This window comes from Alligator sinensis, unplaced genomic scaffold (assembly GCF_000455745.1).
Source record: "Alligator sinensis unplaced genomic scaffold, ASM45574v1 scaffold917_1, whole genome shotgun sequence".
In the NCBI taxonomy this organism is placed as follows: domain Eukaryota; kingdom Metazoa; phylum Chordata; order Crocodylia; family Alligatoridae; genus Alligator; species Alligator sinensis.
Window position 1 is genome coordinate 1,490,240 of NW_005841988.1, and position 26,650 is coordinate 1,516,889.

At 41.5% G+C, this 26,650-nt stretch overlaps 1 protein-coding gene across 1 annotated transcript in view; it reads right to left on the reverse strand.

Annotated features, from left to right (window-relative positions):
• The window catches only part of CNTLN (centlein), a 383,712-nt gene that overhangs the window by 326,232 nt on the left and 30,830 nt on the right, over positions 1-26,650 (reverse strand). The window contains 2 exon segments of the mRNA XM_025201267.1: positions 11,504-11,588; positions 24,814-24,902. Coding sequence (XP_025057052.1) covers positions 11,504-11,588; positions 24,814-24,902 — 174 coding nt within the window.

Sequence of the window (26,650 nt, forward strand, 5' to 3'; positions counted from 1 at the left end):
ATGGCTCGCCGGCCCACTGGGTGATAAAAAGTTTGTGATCCAGCCCCACATTCAAAAAGGTTGGACACCCCTGTGTTAGACCTTACTCCCAATGTCAGAGCCTCACCTAGGACTGCTTCCCAGGCTGGCAATTCCACTTATTTCTTCTACAGCTCACCCTGGCAGTGTCCTCCTCCAGGATATACTCTGCTACAAGCCCTTCAGCAGAGAGATGTTACTCTTACTGTTTCCAGAGACTATCCTTATACTCTAGCTGGTTTGATTCTCACCCAATCAGGCACCTGCCACAAGGTCAGTTGGCCACCTAATTGGGACAGTGCACACCTGTGGGTAGCTCCACAGGCTGGCTGCTTCCCTCCAACCTCTTAAAGTGGGAGGCACACTTTGTACTCTCTGATACAGAGTGAGCAAAAGACCCATGTTTGAAAAGTGCTAAAGACCTATTGTATTCCATGTATGCAGAAAAATTAAGATTTAATATAATTTTGATATTCTAAAAAGCAGGCAAAATTTGTTCAGACAAACATTAATACATAAAACTTCAAAAAAAATTAAGCAATATTACAGCACAAGTTTAACATAAAAAAACAAAGGCAACATTCTCTCTGTCAAATGTCTAAATTAAGTTGATTTACTTTTTGTACAACCAGTCTTCAAAAGCACCCTTAATAACCCAAAGTCTCAAATCTTCATCTTATATTAAAGTCAGTTTGATTTGCAAAAGAGATCCAGTCAGCTTTATTAAAGTTCCATTTGGGCTTTGGAACTGATTTGATTATTGGAATTTGAATTCCAACTTTATATAAAATTGTCCGATGTTGACTGTGTGGGGAGTTGCTAAAAACCTTGCAGTGTATAGAAGGGCTGGGTTGTTGTGATTTCTGTGTCATGAAACACAAATCAGGTGGTTAGTTTTGTTGCCAGAGGGCTGAGTAGAAAGTAGCTCAATCTTGCATGTTGTAGACTAATACAAGGTCCTCTCTCCCCATCCAGCTATGTGCGTGAAAATTATGAGATAAGTGGGTGTAATAAAAGGAGCAGCTAAGATATGTATCCCAAGAGGATTTAGAAAAGAATATAAACCAAGGTGGAATAAAGACAGAGGATGTCTTTATAAAGAATTTTTTTAAAATGGCAAATTTCACAACTGCCACTGAGCTCTTACAATCTCTGGATAAGGCTCAAAGAAAAAAAATGGTTACATATAATGGAAAACCTTAATTTCACTCACTCAAGCAGAAAGGCTTAGGCTCTCTTATGTCAACTGGGCTCTAGCACTGACACTTCAAGACCCAAAACCTATATTAAATTGGACGCAATAGCCAATCATATCACTGCCCTGTCTAAGACTCCCACTGACAAGCTTTTAACAAGACAAGTGAAATCGTGTTTAAAGTCAAAGAAACACTCCAATGCATCATCCTCTTCCTTCTCCCAACCTTGTAATGTACATGACATGCAAAAGGCTTTTAGATCCATAAAGGAGGAAAAAGCTGCAGGCCTGGTGAGATATTTCCAGAATTCTTAAAATTCTGTGGCCTGAAATCCATTCAATGGCTAGCAAAGTTTTTTACCAATATTTTGGAAACTGGAAAATTACCAGTCATATTTAAGAGGACAAAATAATAGCAATAGTAAAACCTAGGCAGGATCCCAAGAAAGTTGAGAAATACCATCCACTAGCCTTACCTGCAACTTACAAATTATTTAAAAAAACTGATATATAATTTTTCAGATCATATTCCCCTTGAGTAAGCAGGGTTTAGACCAAACAGACAATGTTGCAATCAAATCATGGCCATGACTACAAATATAGAAAATGGCTTTGAAAAGTCACTAAAAACTGCAGCTGTTTTTCTTGATCTCTCGGGTGTGTATGATACAATCTGGAGACAAGGCCTCATCTTAAAGTTCTTGCACATCATACCATGTCTTAAAACTACTAATTTCCTAGACAACGTGCTTAACAATAGATGGTTCCAGATTTTTTCTGATAATATTGGGGCTAAGTACAGACAGTCAACAAGCCCGAGGCTAAATCAATTCAGTCGTTCCAGGTTACTTTAAACTGCACAGATTAAATTGAAACAGAAGTGAACAGACGTTTACCTGATTCAGGAAATGAAGCCACATGCCTGCAGTGGCCCAGGCCAGAAGCTGGGCGGCACTAGAGCACAGCTCTCTGTGTGTTCTCTTTCTCTTCCTGCTGCCCCAAGGCCTCTGGGATTTGCAGTCCAAAATCAGAGCAGCAGGACCCTGCAAGGTTTCTCATCACTTCCTCTTCCAGGTGTCTCTGGGATTTCCAGTCCACAATCGCAGCCAGCAGTAAGTTTGAGCAGGGGAAGAGGTGTTAAAAACCCCCTGCCTAGCCCCAGACCACAGCCAGGTTTGCCTGGAGTGGGTAGTCTCCCCCTTGCAGACTGGGCTACATCCCCTGCCGGGCTTGCCCTCCACATCACCTTGTTAGTCACCCCTCACTACTCTAGCTAGGGAGCAGAGGGGCGGAGCCCAGACCAGCCCAGAGCTGGAAAGCATGCTGGGATGCTGGAGGACCGTGATTTAACTTGAACCAGCAAGGGGACTGGGACAGAAGTTTCATAAACTCGTTTGACCCAAATCAGTTAAGTCTTATACTACATTCAACCAGGTTTATCATAAACCAGTTTCAACCATTTTGAAACTGGTTTATATGCACTGAACTTCTGTTCTATTACAGGTTTAAACTACTTTCTGATCACTTAAACAGGTTTGTGTGTAACTTCTTTTCCTAGCCTAAGAGTAGACCACATACACTGAACAATGAACTTCCACAGCAATTAGTCCTTGCGCCTCTGCTGTTTAATCTTTACATTCATGACCTTCCAGGCACTCCTCAAGAAAATTCATATACAGTGATAACATAGCCCTTGTTACACAACTATCTTGTTTCTCCAGAGCAAGAATAATACTTATATATCTTATCTGCATACTTTAGATAAGACTCCACACAGCTGCTGCAGAAAGCACTGGGCAAAGCTGAGGGAAGAGGCTGCTTTTCCCCCACACCAAGCATACCTCTGCCCCACCAGCACTGCTAGTGCTGCAGCTGTTAAGCGTGAGCAGGCAAGTCTGAAACAGGCACAGGGCAGGCCAGGGTCCCTGCACGCAGGTCCCTGCCAGTACCGCAAGGCTGGGGCCAGCAACTACACAGAAAAACAGTCCAACATGAAGCCATCCCAACCACACTGCATGCCTGGGGGATGGCAGGACACGCCATGGGCAGGCAATGCGAAGCAGGCACAGGGACAGTCAGGGCTGTGCGTGCATCTGGTTGATCCACTCCTGCCGGAGTCAGTTCAGAGTGTGCATGGGGTGCTCTGGGGAACATGGGCAGGTGGGCTCCTATGCACACCCCACTGTACCCACAAACCCCACAACCACTCTCCCACACACACACACACACACACACACACAATCACACACCCCACAAACACCGCCCCCCTCCCACACACAGAGGTCTCTGGGGGGAGCCCACTGCTCACTACTACCCCCACACGCACACCACCACAAACACGCACCCAACCCTCACACACCCACAGCCTGGCTGGAGTAGCTCTGGGCAGAAGCATCTCTGCGATCCAGCGGGCCACATCGCCATGGCCTCCAGGGTGAGGTGTGGCAGCAGCAGTGGCATAGAACTGTGCCCCCCATTGCTGCCAGGTCAGCAGGAGGAGCCTCACTTTGGCGACTATGTTGGTGCAGTGCAACCTACTGCGCCTGGTCCCACCTGCTGGGCCAGAGGTGGCAGCTGCTGCCCAGAGCTGGTCCAGCCAGGATACAACCTTGCACCCTGCTGCAGGTGCAGATATCTGGGGGAAGCATGTGCCCCCGCACCCCCTGACACATCGCCTTTGCCCCTCCACACATCACCTATGCCTCCCTCATAGACTTACTTGGAGGGAGCTGTGGGAGCTGATCTCCACCACATGCACATGTTGCCCCCTGCATCCTGCTCCTCCCAGCCCCTTGCAGGCTGTAACTCTGCCAGCCTGCAAGGGGAAACCTGCAGCTTCCCAGGTTTTTCCCCTTTTAAGGAGAAATCCACATTTTGCCAAGTTTTTTCCGCTACAAATGAAAAACCCAAATCCCTGGTTATAATGGTACTCCTAATTATTTAGGAATCATCTTAAATAAAACAATATCCTATAAAAATCATTTAATTATGAGAGCAGCTAAGTAAAACACCCATAATAATTTGCTTCAGAAACTCACTGGGAATTCCTGGGTAGCTGATGCTGAGAACAGCAGCTTTAGCACTGGTCTACTCTTCAGTGGAATACCGTGCTCCAATCTGGTTAAACAGTTCTCATACAACTCAACCGAGCAATGTGAATCATTACAGAAACAATGTGACTTACCCCTCTTTAATGGCTCCCTAATCTTAGTAACATATTCCCCTGTTTAAAAAGAAAAAATGCCTTATCTAAATTATGAACTAAAATTTTAAAATTACTCACAGTTGCCTATACTTGAAAATCACTTAAACCCACCATGTCCAGAATTAAAATATAGACAGCTTGCTTGGAGAACAGCAATTCAACTTGAGCAAGACTCATTTAACATCCAAGATGCCTGCAAGAGTGGCTCAATTCACCCTCTAATACAGATGATGATTATTACAAATCCCACCATTAGACCAGCTGGCTTTGATCTCCCTAAACATCTTTGATCTTCTCTAAACCAAATTAGGACAAGACAGAGCAGATGTGGATTTCTTTTACATTGAAGGGACTGGAGTAGATCACCAAACTGCAACTGTGGTGTCCCTTTTCAAACTCCGAATCACATCACGTCTGAATGTCCTCTTCATGCATTTAATGGAACACTACTGGATCTGCACAATACTACACCTGAGGCAAGCAGCTGGCTGCAAAATTTGGACATAAAATTATGAACGTGTCTCTCCTTGTGTTGTGACTACTGTATCATCATACACTAAATAATAAACATCAAATCCTCAACATATGCAAAATTAGATCAGGATCTTCCCATAAGCATTCACAGCCTGAAACAAAAGCCTCAGTTGCTGGAAATATGTTCTCTCATTTCCATAATATAAAAAGGGGACACTACCAAATCAATTTTTTTGCACTTGTGTGTTTCAAATTTTGTAACAATTTCCTCCTACAGTATCAGCCTTCAAACACAGCTGAAAAAAAGTATTTAAAACCTTATTTTGCAGCAACGAGCTGCTCAAAAGGCTGGTAATAAAGGGACTTTTCACTTCTAGGTCCATCAAACAAGCAGGAAATAAACTAATCTAAAGTTAATTAAAATACCCCTAAAAGTGACAGGCTGGTGGACTGAATAGTAGAAACTTGAAATGTTACAGAAGACATTTTATAGAAGACAACTTTAGTTCCTATTACTGTCAAACTAGGTGCACCTACACGAGCAATTAATTTGAAGCAATAAACTCCAGTATATATCATGCCAAAGTTTATTGCTTCCAGGTGCCACATTTACATGTGCGCCCAGGAACGCAGCATGCTGAGCTGGGTCAGAGCAGGCCCACCTCGTAGGAGGCCCCAGAGGTCAGCCTGCCAGTCCAGGACTGCTCTGACCCAGCCAAACGTGCTGTAGAGGGGCTGGCTAGGACACAAGGGTGCTTCAGCGTGGGGGCTAGCCATCAGGCAGCCCCTGCACTGAAGCACCCTCATGCCCCAGCCAGCCCCATCAGCATCTACATGTGCACTGCTGCACAGTAAATAACACCACCACAGGACAGTACTTGTATTTACAAATATTAACATACAGTGACATTTATTAGATTATGGGGGCCTAACAGAGCTTCATGTATAGATGCAGAGACTTTACCGTAGAGCTAATTAGACAGCTGTGCAGTAAACATCTCATGTAGACGCACCCACAGATACCTTCATGAGCAGTATGTTTACATATTAATTACACATTTAAAGTCTCAATTCTTCAGATGGGCAAACAAAAAACAACCCCAGAATAATTAAATGGGTTTGAATGCTCCTCTCACTATGTAAATCCAGTCTTAACACAGCATGGAATTATAATTATCAATACCCCAGTTTCCAGAACACTTTGGAGAACAAGATGAGTATCAAACTCAATACCCTGGACTAGGAAACAAGGTCAAGATACACAGTCTATATCCTCTGCCCCCAGTAACGTCCAAATCCAATGTCCAGCAAGATACATGGTCTAACTAGTTCAATAACTAGGGACAGAAGAGGAGGAGTTTTAATTGTTGCTACATTTTTTGAAGGCTGCATGATTCTTCTACACACACACACACACACACACACACACACACACTGGGTACTTTAAAAACAAATCTATTAGATCCGGGGTGTCCAGTGGGTGGCCCTAGCCCAGAAGTGGCTCATAAGGGGTTAATTTGCAGCCCAAGGGCTCCTGGTAGCCTCTGCTCCCCTCCCTGCTCTAGCTGCTGCTGCAGTCAGGGTCTCCAGGCTCCCCATCCTTCTTTGGAAAAGGAAAGCCTTCTCCAGCTTTTACTTCCTGCCCCTTTCCCAGGGAGCAGGAGAGGTCATGGTGGTGGTGGTGCTGCTCAGCGTGGAACAGAGCTGAGCAAGCCAGCAAAGTGGTGTAGCAAGAGCACCTGCTTATAAGGACAAATGGGGGACCACCTATCCACTCCTGGGGCAGCAGAGAGAGGTGGGGCCACATGCCCACAATGAAAGGGAAGGCACCGACCCATACTGTCAAGAGAGCTTTCATCCAGGGAGGTTGGGGGAGGGACCTTAAGCTCCACTGGCACAGCCCCTGGCCACTAGGAATTTGGACAACCCTATCTTGGATTAAGAAAAAAATTACATTTCAAGATGACATTGGCTTTAACATTTTCATTAGATGTTCTTCTCTTTCTACTTAGAAACCTCAAACTTTTACAGTAGCAGTAATGCAAATCAAGACATTCTCCTAAATATTATTTTTGTATTCTTAAAATTAGCCATAGACCTAATCTAGTAAAAACATGTCACGCAGCAAACAGGCATTTTACCTCTACTACAATAAGTGGTCCTAGCCAGGATAACATTTTATACTATTTACTTGGATTTTAAAGTGAGTTTATTTGGGGAAAATATCAGAAATGCCCAATATGCAGTAGTTGTTCCATTAAACACCTGAGAAACACTGAAGAATGAAAAAACATATATGCGCCTGCAAAATCATTTACAAAGAACTGAGCAGAATTATTCATTAATTAAATTCTAATAAGGCCAGTGTGGGCTGTAAGTTATATTTTAAATGTGCTTATAATACCCACTACTTGCGCTCTAGTCATTATGTACTCTTCATACAGGTATTTTTTACGTTGTCTAACAACAAAGAATACAGAGCAATTACTGTAAAAGTACCACTCAACACACAACTGTTCAATAAAAATAACAGGTATATAAGCATCACATAAGGTAAATGTTATAAGCAGGGTTAGATTGGGTCATTAAGGCCTTAAAGTACCCTATGGTGAACAGTCACCTCAGGCCATGGGAGTGTTCCAAGAAGAAAATGTCTTCCGGAACCGGTGGGAGAGCATGAACTCCACCAAGCACCCAACCTTTACTGCTGGCCACTGATGAAGAATTAGACAGTGCTCATGTGACAACTGTCTGCATTAAAGACTGTCTGCATTAAAGACATTGCACCGCTGATGTTGCCGCAAACTATATGTCAATATTTTGCTAACAGAGATGCAGCAGAAAGCCTACTTCCCCACTATGATACTGTAAGAGATGCAATACACCAGAGTGCTCACAGTGATGCTCTCTTACTTTAAAAGCAAGAAGGTGCATGTCAGTGCAGAAGCCCCAACCGTTTTTCCCCCTTTTCTCCCATCATCCCTTAATCTGACAGTTACTACTTCTTAATTTACATTCTTCCCTGAACTTCAGAGAAGGTAATAATTGGAAGGTTATGGGGAGACTTGTTAAGGGAGTTTACAGTAACACCTCAGTTAACAAATCCTCTAGAAATGAAGCTCCTTTATAACAAAGTCAGCCGCTTTCTGGCAAACCTCCCCCCGCCAAAATTGAAAAAAACCCGCAGCTTTCTCATTTTACCAGAGAAACCCATGGATTTTGCATTTTTTGCAGTGAGCTCCATGCATGCTCACAGAGTTCCAGCCTGCAGGGAGCTGGGAGGGAGTGGGAGGAGGGCAGAGACAGGGCGCCACATGCATGTACAGTACAGGCACGTAGCCCCAGGCAGCCTCCAGAGCAGCTCGAGCAGGTACGTGGGGGGAGAGGAAGATTAAGGCCCCTGTAGGGAGGGAGCTGGGCAGGGATGGGGCTGCTGCCAAGCTGGGCAGGGCTTGGGGACTGAGGCTGCAATGCTCGGCTGCAGGGCCCCAGCAGGGAGCAGGATGGGGCCAAGGGTGGTTCATCCAGGGGAGGGGCAGGGCCAGCTCCCCACTGCCGCACACACATCCAGGGGGCAGGGGGAACCAGCACCCAGATCTGTACAGGCACAGGCTGCAGGCTTGGGCTCCTGCCCTGCTTCCCTCCTCCACAGCCTCCTCTGCAGCCCTGCAGACACAAGGCAGCACAGCTGGGGACAGTGGGGCCGCATGGGGATCTCCTTGCTGCTGAGAGCTCCTCTCCTGCTGCCCTGTTGACACACCTCCTGGGTGTGCCACTGCTTTAAGGGACACAACCCCATGCTGTTTCCTTCTGTGCAGCCCTACATGCAGGGGGAGCGTCACCAGGGCAGCACAGGGCTTGCAGTTGTGAGCACCTTTTTCCCACAGCTCAGCTGCTCCCCGCCACGCCAGGTAGTGCCCACCAGGCTGCGGAGGTCCCAGAGTGGGGAAGCAGCGTGGAGCTCACAGTGGTAAGTAGCTTATCTGTGAGGACCCACTATTCCCTGCTCCCCTGCTTCCCTTCCCCGGGGCCTCCACAGCCTGGCAGGTGCCACCTAGCGTGGCAGGAGCAGCTGAGCCATGCGGAGAAGCTGCTCACTGCTGCAAGCTCTGCACTACCCTGGTGATGCGCACAGAGCTGCAGTGAGAGCAACGGTATGGGGCTGTGTCCCCCAAAACAGTGGCATGCACAGGAGGCGCTTTGCCAGGGCAGGGCGGAGCTCGCAGCAGCAAAGAGATCCCCACAGTGAGGCGATCCCTGCGTAGCCCCGCTGCTCCCTGCCACACCGGGTTCTGCCCACCAGGCTATGGAGGCTCCAGGGGAAGGAAGCAGGGCAGGAGCCCAAGCTCGGAGCTTGCGCCTGCCCTCCACACAGATCTGGGGGGTTCAAATCCCCCCTGCTCCCCAGGAGTGCAAACGGTTGTGGGGAGCCACCCAGGCCCACAGCCCTGGCAGCTGGGGGCCCCCTCTGGCAGGGCTGGGGGAGCAGGGGCTGTGGGTGAGGGGCGAGGGGCACCAGAAAGGCTGTGGGTAGGGGGGTGGAAATGAGAGACAGGAGCAGGGCAGGGGAGCTGTGGAGGGCCTTTGAGTATTTCATGATATTTTCCTACTGTACCACCCCACTCCCCGCGCAGCCTGAAGTGTCCTGGAATGCATTCCTATGCCTCCTATGTTATTTCTACCACTGGTAACACCGTTTCTGATAACAAAGTGACATCATGGAATGCATCTACTTCATTAACTGAGGTATTACTTGATTAGTGGGTTTTTTGTTTTGTTTTGGGGTTTTTTTTACATTTGGTGGATATTTACTGCAGGACACTTTTAGTATAATAAATGGATTTTATTAAGATCGTAGCTTAAGTTTTTTATAAAAATATTTATCATTTTGTCTAAGTTTAAGAATTATCAAAACAAAATATTTTTAGGGGGGTTTTTAATGTTTTCTCAATTTTAAAATGGCTTTGATCAACACTTACTGTTTTCCCCTTAGCGATTTAAAAACGTTCATTTTTAATTGATGGGCTGAAATAAAGAATTCAAGTGAAAACAAGAACTGCTCATGTATCTATTTATTATATGTTTTGTCAGTATTTTTTAGACTTAGGTTGCTAAATATTATTATATATTAACAGTTGAATACATTAAGTACTACAACTAGGTTAACACATTTATTATTCTCTTTATTTAAAATGTGAGTATTCTTAAATATATAAAAGTAATATTGTTGCAGGACACTAAGGTGCCAGCCCCTCCAAGAACAAAAACTGCCTAGGTAGAGAGCCCAAAGAACCAGACAGAAGCCCACAGGTGCAGGTTACTATCGCAACAGGCTAACAAGCAAATTAGCCTGCACCTGCACCAGCCTGTATTGTAGCCTGCATCAGCTGACAGGACGAGGCAGGGCCCTGGGCATATATAAACCCGAGAGCTGGGATTAGAGGTTTAGTCCTCTGGCAGCAGCTAAGGAGAAGGAGCCTCCAGGGAAGAATTGCCCAGGCACTGCCTGATATACTGCAGACTAAGCTAATGGGGTTCCAGGAGCTCAACAGGTACCCTAGCCTACCAAGCACTTAGTGCTGGGGGAAGTTTGACTTTTTAAAGGGACAGAGCATACCCTAAACCATTTATATTATGTTATAGCCCAGGGGCTCATGTTTAAGTTGCTGTTTATAAATACTGGTGGATTGGGCTGAGGCTATTGAGGAAGGAGAAGGCCTCATTGGGGACCCACTATGGTGTGGGGACCCCAGCACCAGTGTGGGGTGCAGAGACTGGGCTGTGGAGAGCCCAGCGCCAGTGTGGGGCACAGAGTCTGGGCTGCGGAAAGCCCAGTGAAGGCAAGAGGCTGAGCTGTAGCAAGGCCCCAGAAGAGACAATGCCATCTGTGAGGCTTGGGGCATGGTAAAAGGGTAGTTTTGGAGCCACGCATCTAGCCCATAAGGCTCAGGGTGTACCGTGAGGCATCCATTTTGAAGCAGGACCCCAAAGGAGTCTAAGAACCCACAGGGTTAAGTGGGGTCCAGCAAGACTGTGTCCAGAATACAAACTTGAGGGCAGCCTCCCGATTTATTATAATTACCAGCAAGACATGGCAGGTGAGGAAGATGGTGGCCGTTGGGCAGGACTGGCATGGTCAAGAATCCCTAGGGGAATCACGGCCATCCCTGGGGACCCCATTCCGTGACAAATATATAAAACCCATCCAACCAGACCATGGAAATCTCAAGTCTATTCATAACTAGAACTTTCTTTAAAAATAGAGCATTACTTGGGCTTTGCAGTGTATCAGAAAAGATTACTTTTCATACTCAGCCAGAAGTCAACATAATCAAGACTTGCTTAGCAGACCAACACAGAAAGCAAGAGCTAGAATACAATACCTTTCTCTGAAAAAGCTACTGTACTCCCCCTCTACCCATTTAATTATGAGCACCTCAAATGAGCTCAACTGTTGTGTTATCTCTTGTCTTCTTTGAGAGACCTAGTTAAAAAAAATGAGGTACAATGACATCAAGTCATTTTAACACATCAGGAAACACAAATCTAGCAATGTTGGATAGAACTCAGTTATAAAAGCATCTTGGCATACTTTAAAACATTTTACCAACCTGTTCTAGCATCTCTATTTTGTTGTCTTTGACTTGCAAAATTTCTAATACTTTCCTGTCCTTGACTTCAGCTTTCTGTTTTTCTCTAGAAACAAACAAACAAAAAGACCCTTTATTAGTCATAATTTGCAGCTAATCATTTGAATTTTTCATGTCCTGATAATGAATGTCATTTTAAGGCACAGAAAAATTAAATTATCTGAGGCTGACAGCCTTTGCAGAATTAATCAGGCAGCATATGGCAAGTGACAGCAAATTACATCTACAATAGTAAGACAACTTTATTCTAAAAAAAATAAAAACACCAGGACTTGAAATATCATAAAGGAAAACCTAAACTGATCTGCATGGTTTCTTCCAAAAGACATTAGGGGTCTACTCAGTTCAAATAGCATAAGCAGCTTTTTCTTGTTGGCATAATGATAATTCAGATTTAGCTGAGTTTGTGAGGCTTTATACTCAACTTTATGACACATCGCTCCATTTGAATGCAACATTCTAACTTCTGAATGCCATCTATATTAAATTCTAAAATGTCAGAGTATCATTTAAGCATCGATGGGTAGAAGCCTATTGATTTTGGTGAAAAAAATCAGACTATCAAAAAGGGAAACTGAAGGCCACATAGAACTCCTGGCATCTGTTCTACAGTGCCATCAACTGTAATTAGGGACCTACTGTGAATTCGCAATTGCACGATTTTTGTAGAAATTGTGAATTCAGGTGGGCTCCACGAAAAATGGAAGACTGAAAAAAAATGGCAAGCTCAATGCAAACCCCCCCCCCAAACACCAACAACTTACCAGCAAGCAGAGAAAAGGGCAGGAAGCCCTGCAGCCTTGGAGCACAGAGGGGAAGGAGAAGCAAGGACAGAAGGGTGGGTAGAAGGTGGGGAGGGAAGGGGGACATGGCAGGGCTGCTCACAGCAAGAGGCAGGTGTCTCTAATGGGTTATGGAATAGAGAAAATCCCACACAATTTACTGATTCGTTTTGATGCACTGGCTGGGGGAGTAGTTAGTTGATTGCACGATTTCACAATGATTACACACTTAATTTATACAACACAATTTTATTTTAAAACTCTTTGCTACGTATATAACACTGCTTAGCTTTAAGAAACACCACAAACATTAAAAACACAATAGTTACATATATCAGAAACAATGCTCCGAATGCACTTCCTTCCCAAACAATGCTATAAGAATTAGTGTTACAAAACAACTACAATTACAACTAAAAGTTAAATTTGAATCAATACTGTTATTTTTCATAATATACTTACAATCCTAGAATTCCGAGAAGCCAAATACCAAAATATGGTTTCATTCCTCAGTAGTACGATTTAATGGGTTGGCCTCAGTAGTACGGTTCAATAGGCTGGCCTCAGCAATACGATTCAATGAGCTGGGCTCACCAGTGATAGGACTACATCCCCTTCCTTCAGTCCCTTTCGGGTGCTCCGTGGCTTCAGCGTGAACTAAGAGATTCGTGTTCACGGAGAGGCTTGATTAGGCGATCAATCTAATCCGACCTTATACTTGCGATTCTTCCTTCGTTGTTCTGCAAGTGAAGTCACCTCCAAATTGGGACAGTAAGTTACAGGTTTTTATTGAGTGAGCTGCCGTCATTGGGCTCCTCCTACTCAATTCATCATAACTCCCAAATTTGGGCTCGGATCTTACTCAACAGAAATTACCTTTGTTGAGCATTTTTAAATTATTCTTGGGGAGACTTCCATATCACTGTAAATACTCTTTTCTTAGCAATTTGGTTAAAAGGCCTTAGGCTTTGATGTCTCGGAATTTAGGATATTTACTTTCTTTGTAAAAAATTTCTAAAGGTACAATTTAGATTAAGGTTTTAGGCGAAGTCAGGACATTTCGCACGTAGCTCCAAAACAATGAGCTAGATAAGGAGATAGATCCTATCTTCTACCTGAAACTGGCTAATGGGCAATCTTTACAAACATTCAAACTATTTCATTCAATATGACAGCAGGCAGTGTCCTGGGCCAGCTCTGGGAGGTAGCCAGGAGGCTATACCAAGGTCCTCAGAGCCCTGGCCCAACTTGTTGCATGTGTGCACCTGCTGCCAGCAACTAGCCAGGCTCCTCAGACCCCAGTGCAGCCTCCTGGTTGTCCATTACCCCTTTGCAGCTATTTATGCAGCATGTCTGCTTAGAAATGGCCTGAAACAGTGGTTTAGTTATCAGGATTAAACCAGGGAAGTCATTAATCCATGCTTAATGTGTGAGTTGGCTTCCCTAGGCTTAATCAAGGGAATTTGAGCCATCTGGAAATCTGCAGGAAGGGGCAGGAGTGCTGGAGTCCCTTAGGCAGACTTGGGGGGAAGGGGGGGCACCACACTCAGCCTGCAAACATGGTGGCTGGCTCCAGGATCTGCCCAAGAAATCAGCCATCAGCCTCCTCGAGTCTGGTAAACCCCTATGTAGAATGCAAATAACTAGCCCATGGAGCCATGAGGCACCGGCACGCAAAAAGTTACTGCAGGGTAGGCAAGGTCAGGGAGCAAAAAGAAGATAGCTTGCTTCTCAGTGAACAAGCTGTAAACTACCACAGCTTACCTTTCACGGGGTAAAAGCAGACACACAGATAGTTACTACAGAGCAGCTGCTGCCTCCATCCTAACTTGCTGCAACATACACTGAGGGAGTTGGAGGTAAAGAGAAGACAGTAGCCCATGATTCAGAATGGAAAAAGAAAGAGATCTGGAGTGGAAAAAGAAGGGACACAAACACAGACTGTGACTGGATGAAAAGACGGGACTAGGAGACTATATAGGACCTCTAACACTGGTGCAATGAAAATGGAATATTTGCAGGGTAAGAGCAGATGGTTACAAGGTCTTCCTGAAGTAGAAGGAGGATGGAAGAACAACACATGGTAAGAGCAGGGGATGCAAAGATGCTCAACACAGGCTTTGAGTTTGGCCTACAGAAGCAACAAAATATTTCATACTCAACCAAAAAAGGTGATATATTGTGGCACAAGATTAGTTTCCCTCAGCCCTTGCAAGTATTTTCTAATGTTGTTGATAGCTGTGCGTTTTTGGCTTAAATTGTTCTGCCTCTATTGCCTTTTGACATTACGTCCTTCCAATAGAGTCCCAAGAGTGCTAAACTTTTGAATCTGATCTCAGTGGGACAAAGCATTAACTATATATAGGGTTTTGATTTTAGAAGACCACAAAACTTTGAGTAAGCATTTTTAAAGACTTGAAACAAGCACTGCCTCTGTGAGCAACATTGTCTTACTACCTCAGAACAAAGAACTGCAAGCAACTATTTTACAAAATTTGTTATTACAAATAAAGCTATTGGGTGTTTAGCATAGTCACACTTAAGCAGAATAATTTTGGAATGACCGTCTTGTTACTGCAAAAGAACTTTAAAAAAAGATGTGTGTCATGTAAAATGATGAAATTCATGTATTTCAGTTATTGGAATTCAGGTTCAACATGCTTGAAATGTTGTATAAAGTTTATCAATTTAGGACTATAAAACACCTAAGAAGAATCCTTGTCTAGTCTTGTAAGCTCTGTATTGTGCTGATCATACTGTATCTGATTCATAGCCCACTCAAAGTCAGTACAAAGATTTCCATTCAGTGTGTTTTGAACAAGGCACACGGTCAGCCAGGACCAAATAAATATGGTAATATTTAAACTATATGGATTATGTGGCAGAATCTATGGATATAATCAGATATACAAGCATTTTAATAGATTTATTTAATTAAGACTGGTCATCTCAATTATAGCATAGTTTTAGCTCAGTCACTAAGATGAAGAGCATAGCATAAAAACATGAAAAAATACACAAGTAGTTCTATCCTCTTCATCAAATTTATATTAACACATGCACACCAACATTATGCCTAATCTTACATAGTTGGTATTTACTAAAGATTCCCATCATAAAGAAAAACAAACAAAAAAGGTATACCTATATTTATTCAACCTTGTCTTGGGTTTAAGCCACCTAAATATTTGACAAAGATGAACATAAACAGTCATTCACTTCACAGGTGCATGCTGTACTGATGTTTAAGTGACGCACATTTTGCCCTATGTCTTCAGTGGGCTCACGTGAGCCACACATGGCTAGCAAAACCCTGGTGAGCCCCCTCTGGCATAAAGACTATGCAATGACTGTAGAAGTTGGTGTATAGTTCTATGATGGTATTTTTAAATCTAACTCATTGCTGCAACATAAGTACTAATATATGCTAATACCAGTGCTACACTATCACAGCTGAAAGAACTGGGAAAGGATGAATCACATTTGTAACACTTAAGGATAAACAACAAAAATACACTTCAAGGAAGACAATTCAGGGTAACAGGGCCTGGACAAATGAGACAAAGAATACTCAACAAATAATTATTTCAGAAGATGTAGAAAATATTCTTGAGACTTTTGACAGTGGGCTGGCTACTTGACATTTGAACTAAACATAGAAAACTGAATATAGGAAAGGTGCATCAAAAGCCTCGGCCTACCACTACTACTATTACTATTGTTATTATTACTACTTTCTTCAACCCTAGATGCCAATTGGCATTATAGGTTGTACAGAAGTTATAGGTGGTGAAATACCAAGTAAAATTTATTTCCCTCAGAAAGTTAAGTGATAATGGGCAGAGCACTCTGAAAATAAGTAGGTACTTAATGGGGGGGGAGGGGGGGAAGGGAGTGTACATCTAGCCATTCTAGGGGATGTATCACCTCCATTGAGAAGAGACCGATAACAGAGGACACGATGAAGAGCACAGAGATTCTAGATGCAACTCTTCTCATAACACAAGAATGCAGTGGTAGTCAACAAAACTGAAAAATGTAGTTAAAAATATACTTTTCCCATAATGCACAATTAACTTTTAGAACTCAAGATTTCAGCTGGCTTCAAGAAAGAAAAATGATACCACTAAAAAATAATAAAAACCCATTCACAGTTTAAAAAACCCATTCACAATTAAAAACGAGGATCAGAAAAAGCTTAACAGCACTGGCGGTGGCAGCTCCATCCAGGCCCCAGAGCCAGGGTCAGAGCTAATTTATTCGGACAAAGTTCTGCAGCCATCACTTGGAAAAGGTATTAAAATTGCATTCAGAATAAAATAATTGATCTGAAAACCTGATGTGTAGATTTCTCAAGGTAAGCCCCAAAAGAATGTGACAAATTTTTAATTAAAAAAAAAAAAAAAAAAAAAAATCAAAAAACCTGGAATCAAATGAATAAACCAGACCAGAAGGCAGTGAATGGGCAAGCTTTACAGGATAGCTAATAAGTAGTGTACACAACTAATTCAGGCATTTTATTGGTAGTCAAATATTTATGAAGCCCTGTAATTTTAGGAACTATATTGTACTAGAGTTTCGAAAATGAAAAATTTGGGATTAGATATCAGAAAGAGGAGTCCTGTACTAAACAGGAGAAAAGGTACTTATATATGGGTATTTATATCTATTAGATGTTCCAACTTTAAAGCTAAATACATGCAATACTTTAATTCTTGAATGACAACAAAGTAAAAGTGAAGTCAGGGGTCCCTTACCAAAAATAGAAAACAGTGAAATTTTAACAATGACGTTTTGATATAAATACTACTTTGATATACTTAATTTGATAAATGACAAAATATTATTTAGTAATTCAAAATGTTAAGCTTGTTAGGGTATTCTTCATGCAGGCTACAAATGTGGCACACAGTCCTGGACACTGTCACCAGAAATGCATCTCAGTTGTCACAAATAACTAAAGGGGGGAAAAAACCTCTCATAATTCAATAAATATACAAGAAATTTTAGCGGAAACTTGTAGCAGCTCCTCCTGGTGGTATAGGATGTCATCCAATACTCATTACAGAGGTGCTCCCAAAAGACACACTAAGTAAGACCACTATATACAACCACTATAGAATCTTTGGATCTCCTGCTGCATTGTAAGGAAGAGTTTCAATTAAAATGGCAATATAAAGTCTTGCTCTTTATAAAGGTAACAAATACAGAGAAAAATCGTTGTCTCATTCTATTAATACACGCGTCATACATTTACAATACATTAAAAAGGTTCACCCAAATGTGGGGAAAAATCCATGCACTGTCAAGAAGTTGATGATGATCAATGACTGAGACAAACTCCTGTTTAGCTAATTAGAACCACTGATGAGCAATAATGATGTGAGCGAAGAATATTTGCAGACTTCTTTAGGATGAAAAATGGAGTGAAGAGAGGCTGTCAATTTGTACAAGTTTTATGCTCCCATCTTTTTTCCCCATGAGTACTACCTATTTTAAATGTTTAACATAGCTGTATTTAACCACATGGATTATCTGCTTTCAATTTTCACTATCTACCAAAAGCCAAAAATCTGCAAATTATTTTAAAGCATAACTAACATTTGTTGTTGTGTTGTGGTCTGCACTATGTATTATTTGACATGACAAGATCATATTTTCTGGGGTTTGGCCCATTTTTAATGAGTTGTCAAAATGAAATATTAGACTATAAGAAAACATTTAACTATGCATGAGGTGTGAAAATAGAACCTGCTTTATAAAAACCTAAAGATTGGCAAAATAAAAGTTAAATGAATTTTGTAATACATTTTATTTCATGTAATAAATTTGCAAAGCAGCAATAAAAGCAGTACAGAGAAAAAGATATTTGGGTCCTGCCATAGGTCTTAATTTATAGCCTATACTTAACCATTCTTGTAGATAAATAAACATTTGTACTTAGCTCCACTGTACTATTTTTAGACAGTTAAATGAAAATAGGTTTAAATAAAAATAGGCTGAAATATTATTTGGAAAGCTGCTCATAACTTCATTAATCATCTCATCTTAATCATGCTATTGAAAAAGCAGCACTATACAAAGTTAGTCCTAAATATCAAACAAAGCTTGCATAGTCTGAGCTCTGTGGTCGAATCATGATTATATTTTCATCACTATTTATCTATTAAATTAAAAACGATGCTTGTAATTATGTTATGTTAATAAATGGGGGACAGAAGCTGGAAAGGCAGTAATATTTCAAGTTGCTGTGCATATCTTGGAGAAATTTCTAAAAATGTAGTTATGGTCTCCTGATCTTTTTTACTGTTTTACATATGAACTGAATTAAAGTGAGCATACTCACTGACATCTATGTTTTATTACATCAGTGGTAAATAAATCTGACTAATACAGGCATTGATGATGCACTCTCCCTACGCTACTGTAAATATGGTCCCACTCCTGCAATTACTTTTGCCCGTAAGAAGTCAGCCACAGGATCAGTCTATATCTGTAACCAAGTCCTAATCTTGCAGTTCGAAACTTTCAGTTGCCTTTAAGTCAAAAGGAGCTGATAATAGGGCTAATTAATTTTGGTCTCCTAATATACCTCAATTCCTCTTCATTCAGATCCTAGGAGTACAAAACCAACATTTCACAGTGAACACGCATCGTCTAATTCAGAAACATATCATTAATTTCCTTGTTTTGAAATACTAAGAGAAATGTACTTAACACACTGATAAGACTTGGGAGGGAAAAAAAATATCAATATGAATGCCATTCATGCTATATTTCTTCAAAGAGCCAGTTATTTTCTGTAACCTAACCACGCATCTACCTGAACTCTGCTGTTACAGAAGGTAGACTTAAGCATGTAAATCTTTAAAGCTGAATCAACCTACTTACAGAAAAAACAACCTGAAATTCTCATTTTTTTCCACCAATTCTTAAATTATCTACTTATGTATATAATAAAGGCATTTCTCTTACTTGTTCTGTTAACTATTTCACACCACATACAATAAAAAGGCATCATTGAAGAAAACTGTTTCTTCTTTTGGAATCTAAATAGAATGGTTTCATTCATCAGGAGCATATTGTAATAAATCACCTATTTTAAACTACTCTACATACATACACATACAAGGCTTTTCAATATTTTTATACTGAGCATGTGACAAATAAGAAAAAAATTAAGTGTCATATTTTGCTCTTAATTTTGCAAACATTTTTGATCTACAACGTACAAGTCTCTTATTGCATTCAAAATATCAGCACTTCAGAACAGACTGTTTTAACATCTGCACATCACCAGGGTTTCCCCCAAGGATTTTTAAATGATGCCTGCCTGTGCTGAATAAAGTGCTAACTTGCACCTTGCATTTCAAACTGTGTCCTGAGCAGCCATCCAGTTGGTACAACACCAGCTGAATTCCCAGAGGCCACTGTTCAATCAGGCTTGACTGCAATTATCATGTCAATATTTTGTGCTCCGATATGCAGATATGCACACATGCAGGCTGCATAATACTTCCTTCTCCATGGAATGTTGACTTATGTTCAATGTTCTGAGAATTTTTAATGAAACAGGATATTAAACTTTCATCAACTCTAGACAACCACAACTATTTGACCTTAGAAGCAAAGGTTATATCCTTATTCTCTAGTATTCTGTCCACTTTGCTGAGTGATAACTACTACAGTCTGGTTAAAACAAAATATACATATGTTAATTTTTTTTTAAAAAACACCTCTCTTGAAGTAAGAGAGAGGGAGTGCTAATCCTTTTTTTTAAAGCTTCATTAGTTTATTTACTTCCCAGTATTTGTCTCATTCACTTCCTGTTTTCACTTGTTAATATAATTTTCATAACAGCAATGCAGAAAGCCAGCACAAGAAGTCTACTGCATGCTATTTGAGCCCTTTAGAAGATGTAAGTAAGCAAATGAGGAAATCTATGCTTTATTTTACACAAACTTACCATGTCATCAATTTTTGTTGTGTATAAAGGTGTTCTTCATTGCTAGTAAATCTTTGTATCTTAACCTGGCAAAATAATCCAGTATGATCTGAGGCACCATATTTCTTTAACAATTTATCTAGTATCTTCCCTACATGGTGGTATTAAAAAGAAAGTAAAAAATCACTGCAAGTGTCTCTACTGTCATCGTTTTAGTTGTTCCTAGATTAAATTTGATCATTTTAGCTATGTAATCAGAATATAAGTCTAGCAAGACAGTATGCCTATTTAATCCTCCTAGAACTTGTTTCACTACCAGACCAAGCAAAGGATCCAGCAATACTGCATTTTGGAAAAAAGGGATAGAGTCTGCATGGAGCCTGAAGGCAAATCAAAATATGCTGGGGTGGGGGTGGGGGAAACCAATGCTAAGATTTCATTTATGGTAAACAAGAAAATGCTTAAGTAGGGCTTCCAATCAAGAAGTGCTAAATTAAAATTTACAAGAAGCTCTGAAAAATATCATGATGATATTCCACCACTATGGAATATACTTTTAATACCTGAACAGATTTACCTGTTAAGTCAGTGCTTTTTAGTACCTTTATTCTTTATTTTTAAATGTTTTTTTTTCCCTATTTAATTTTATCATCAAAAAAGTGTTTCAAAAGGCAAGTGAACTAGAAATAGCATTCTTTTTACATAATACAGAGATCAATAGTATTTAAAGTAGTTGGAAAGTACACTAACATAAGATATACTTTTACAATGGCTTGTTTGAAAATACCTGGAGGCTTTTACATATCCCCAAGGCTTTTCTCATTTGCACAGTAAAGATAATTTTTGTTTGTATCTGAATATTAAAACAGTGAATGTAGTTACAGTCACACAGTAAGAACTGCAAAGAATGCTGAAAAATGAAATATTTTCTCTATATTTCAGGAATCACCACTATAGCCACAAAAAGATACCAGTTTAATTTCGGGGGCAGCTAAACTACTATTCTGGAAATATTTTGATATTGTAAATTTAGAAATAAAGGAAAACCAACTACTACTAAAAATAAACAAACAATCTATTCTATCTTGAATAGAAATAAAGAATTGTACTTTAAAAAAAAAAAAAATAGTTGAGAAATCTCATCCAACTCTACAAAAATAAAATGACTTGATTGTATGACGTGTAACACACTTATTTCCAACAATGTATTCTTTTTATTCCCTACCCTTCATTCCATTTTGCATAATGTGTGGTAGCAACTGATCCTATAGCCCCCTCCCCCCCACCACATTACATGTATTACACAATTAACTGGTTAAATGCACAATTTAGACCAGCTACATATGCAAAGTTGGTATCACGCCATAAAAAGATCCATCCAGCTATAAAGTCAGAGTTCAAAAATATGCAATAACTTTATAGCTGATTTCTATCCAGTTTTAATTTGTACGTGTAGCCCCCATAGCTGGGAGTCCTGCTAGCTGCAGGACTCCCAGCCACATCATAAGTCCTGTCAGGTGCAGGAGCTTGCTACTTGCCGGTGCACAAGGAATGTGGAATGACAATCCTGAACTCCCCCTGTACCAACAATTAGCTGTGATTGGATCTGATGCTGGATCTCAGAATCATGCCTCCTGCCATGCACATGTGGCATGGTAGGAGGCGCAAGTGTGTGGATCACACATCAGATCCTATGACTCCTTTACCTGAACATCTAAAGGGGCCCTTAGACATGTAACTTCTTAATGCCATTACTACAGAAGCATTGCTTTCTTCATCCTCCAGTTTGAGGGAGTGTTATTGCCATGCTCATCATACACTGGTTTCCATGATACTTATTGGAAGATGGTATAAGAACTAGCTGTATTGTTACCACAGATAATACTCTAGTGAGCACTGAAAGTTAGCCAAGTACTGAATGTTTAGTGGCATGACGCAATGGAACATGAATGTAAGCCGACACCTGTGCTATTTACATCATTAAGTCCCAAGTACTAAAGACCAACTCATCTCAATCCTAAATTAAGATTTTCTGATGATGCCATGGCACAGTACAAAAGCTGTCTGTTGTATCAGAACTTTAAACTAGCAGCTGTTCCAGGTGCTGCTTTGGGAAAGTCTTCCCCATGAAGTTTCTTTCACCTTTGTATTCTTAGAGGACTTTCATTTAACTTGGTTGCACCAGAGGCTTGGAGTGGTCCCTTTTACAAAATGCACCCTTATTTAGGCTTGCCAGATTAAATATTGCTAAGAGTACTAAAACTGGTATTTCAAAGCAAGGACAAAAAAAATACAATAATCCTCATTTTGAAAGCTATTACCTTATGCCCATTTCTTTGCATCATAGAGTTCTGAGAGGTTTATGAGCAACTGAAGTGCTTCTGTTGTTTTCTTATCAGTTGTACCATGCTTCATTATTTCTCAAATCTTCCTGTGTTCATAAACTAATTAACTCATGGATTTGCTTCTGTCATAGTCTTTGGGCCAGCACCAATGCCAGCAATGGCATTCTGGTTCTACAGATACCTCTGACATACAAACTAGTAAAAAGGAAACATCTTCAAGCTGATTTTAGCATGTGGGCACAGAAAATTTTTCGTACCCTTTGAAGCGGAAGACAGGACATCCTGTCACACTTTTAGCTTCTCTTATTTCTTGGAGTCTCAGAACAGCAGAGAATTCCTATGCCTGAAGAAGGGTGATTGTGCCTGAAAGCTTGCTAAGAACCTTTTTCCAACTACTCAGTTGGTCTAATAAAAGATATCACACCTACTCAAAGCATGGGAAACTGGTGCTGCCTTAGTCAGGGGGACACATGCCCCCCCAGCAACCAGTCAGCGACCGGAGAGGGTCCCCTCACAGCCAATTGCGCCAACAGGTGCTCCCACCTGCCCCCCCTGACCATCACCTGTCAGGGGGTGCACCAGCACACTCAGAGGGTGCACGTGCAGCCCCATGAACCCCCTACGCATCACCACTGACTCAAAGAACCTTGCCTGACGATAGGACAATAAACTTTCTGAAGCAATATGTGGAGAGGTAAAAGAATGAAGCAAAAAAACTGACTAAGTAAAAGTTATGGACACCTAAACCTGTAAAAGATTTGGAATTGTGACTTTTAGTGGAAAAAAGGAAAAAGAAGTTCAGAGATAGATTTAGGTTCAGAAACAATTACTGGAGAAAGGACTGGAGATTCAAATTAAAAAGAACCGAGTTTTATTTCTGGCCTTCCTATGTGTTATTTAGGGATCTTAGTTTTCCACAGGAAAAAAGCAGAAAATCTCTATTTAAAACCCCACAAAAATCACATTTTTCCACAACCTACCAACAGTACAGTGACATCCTGTGGTGAGCAGTGCCATTTCTGCTCTTATTTTTGCCATGGTTTTTGCTTCTCAGTCAAATTAGTAGCTGGTGGGGAGCATTCTCACCCCCCCACCCCGATTGGCTGAGAAGCAAAAACTGCTACTAGAAGAACAGCAATTACAGAAATGAAAAGCATACAAATGAAGGGAGGGTAGAGGGTGGGGAGAAATGAAATGAAAAGCATACAAGCATTCACTCAGTATTTCCTGGGGAAAATATGCCCCTCCGAGGAGATTTGCCAGGTGTCAACCTGAAAGACCCCCCATTGCAAGAGAAATTCTTGCAAGAAGGAACAGTTGTATGGCCTTCTCCTGGTCTGGCCTGAGAGGGGAGGGGTAGGCTGCAGCACAGCAATGCTCCCTGTCTCTTCCCCCAGCCAGGGATTGCCTGGTTTGGGGAAGAGGCTAAAAGGTTTGTCCCACTGTTCCTTCTGCTCCCAGTGGAGCTGCAAGCACCAGCTTTGAACAAGCTCCCTGCTACATAGCACTTGCAGCCCTGCACCTGCAGCCCCATGCATTGTAGGGCTATGGATGCAAGTTTGAAAATGCTGGAAAGAGAGGGAAAGGGGGGGGGGGGGAAACCACACCTCCTCCCCTGCACACAGCACTTTAAGAGCCACACACCAGCAGTGCTTCTGCTTTGCTTTGCTCTGGAGGAGCAGGCACTCCCCATTGTCTCCTCAGACTGAGATTCCCTAGGCTGGGAATTAGGCAGGGGGCTTTACCCCACTATTCCAGTACCTTCCTTGGTCTGGGGAAAAACACAAAGTGGGGGAGGAGGGGGTCCTACAGACTGTACATCTATACTGCTCCCTGTCCCAGAAAAAATTTTAACAGTAGAAATGTCTCAAAAATGTCCACCATTAGAATGAAAGTCTGTTTGGGGCCTGAATCACAGAAGAAGAGTTAAGATACAAGTTGCAGTCTGGTGAAAATGGAGCAGCTCAATATGAAGCACAGATTTTGAATTTTTAGATCTATAAAAAAGACACAAGACTTCACAGATTTTAGGCATTCTCAAAGTATAAATATATATGAGTAGTTTTAATGAAATACAGCTCTGTAACATTCCAACAATTCAATGTTCAAAAAACAAAAAATTAACATGAAACTGTGCGTCATGAAAGAGAGACACCTACCAGAGTGGGTTCAAAATTTATGGAAAATCTCCAAGCTCACCTTTCCACAACCAAGCTGACTGCTTGTGTAAGATCTGGATTTGCCACCTGCAGGCGTTTCCACAAAGACCATACAAATTCTTTGTCAGCCTTAAAAATATAAACAGAGAAATAAAGAATACACAATATGCATGTTTGCCACATGGGTTTAGGTTGTAGCCATGTTGGTCTAAGGATATAGGCAGACAAGGTTCCTTGGGTGAATTTGATATCTTTTATTAGACCAACCCAAATGGTTGGAGAATAGTTATTAAGCAAGCTTTCGGGTTCTGACGAAGGGTTTTTGAACCCGAAAGCTTGCTTAATAACTATTCTCCAACCATTTGGGTTGGTCTAATAAAAGATATCAAATTCACCCAAGGAACCTTGTTTGCCACATAACTTTTACAACAAAAGGGGTCATTAGCATTAATTATCAGAAGTTAATTGTTAACAGAGTTCAAAGGCTTCATTATTCAGGATGACCAATTCAGTTGCTTGTTCCAAAATAAATGCCCAACTTCATCAAGAGACTAATTAAAAAATGTCAGCTAAGGAAATGTAATATATTTTTTCTGAAACACCAATCAAAAGTCTTCAATGACACCTTCATCTCCTCCTTCAGGTCCCAGTACAAAATATGTGCAATTCACTCCTTCAGAGAAATAAGGCCTAATTCAGTCCCACTTCTGGCAGGTATTTAGTCTCCTAACACAAAGAAGCTAGTGATATAAAAGAGGAACACTCCTGACCTTGTAACAAAAATAGCAATTTTTAAAAGTGGAACACTTTGATAGGCAACAAGGAAACAAACACAATTTAGGATTGTAATTCTTAATAGTGAGATTTTTCTAGCAACCTAGCAAATGGGAAATGGCAGGATATCCATCACTCCATCACACCCATTAGCAAAGTCAAGAACCTATGCCTTAAGTTAAGGAAAGGCAAAACCCAGTATCATTCTTAAGAAAAAAAATTAATTCATGATTACTAAAATTTAAAGCATATAACAGCCTGTTCTTGGATGTTATTCAGATAAGAATATTTATTTTTCCATGTCTGGAGTCAGGGACTAATTCTTATGCACCTGACTGCTTTATAACAATGGACATTAACTATAGAGGCAAAAAGGAAAATAGGGTCAACAGTAAGAAAATGGAGACCCTAGCCACTGTTGTGCAGAGGTACATACCTTAAGTTTGTCAAAGTAACAAAAAATGCAGCTCAATAGTAACAGCCAGCAAAAGTTTAAGATACAGTACAGGCTTTGGATTAGTTCAAACAAAGGCCTACAGGTACAATCCAACCACCATGTTGAAATTATGTCTCTGTTGCAGGGCAGGTGCCTGCTCCTTTAGGGGCAGAAACTGCCTAGAGAGAGGCCCCTGGCAGTCAGTCAGGAACCCCACAGCTACAGCTTACTGTGGCAGCAGGAATGAGGGAATTAGCTTGCACCTGCAGGAAGTCAGCTGACCAGAAGAGGCAGGGCCTGGGGCGCACAAACTCCAGGGCTGAGACTAGAAGGCAGTTCTCTTTCAGCAGCCAAGGGGGAAGGAGCTCTCTTAGAGGAAGCTAAGTAGAAATGTTTAACTATCTGTTCTACGTCTGCTAGGATTAAGAGACTCCAGGGGCTCACCAGAGACCCTGGCGTGCAAGGCATTTAGTGCTACGGAGGAGATTTAATGCTTCTAAAGGGACAGAGCACAACCTGAACTGCCTGCATTATGTTATAGCCCAGGGGCTCATATTTTGATTTCTGTTTGTAAACCGGTGGATCAGGCTGAGGCTATTGGGGAAGGAGGAGGTCTCATTGGGGGCCCACTACAGTGTGGGGACCCCCCAGTGTCGGGGACGCGGTG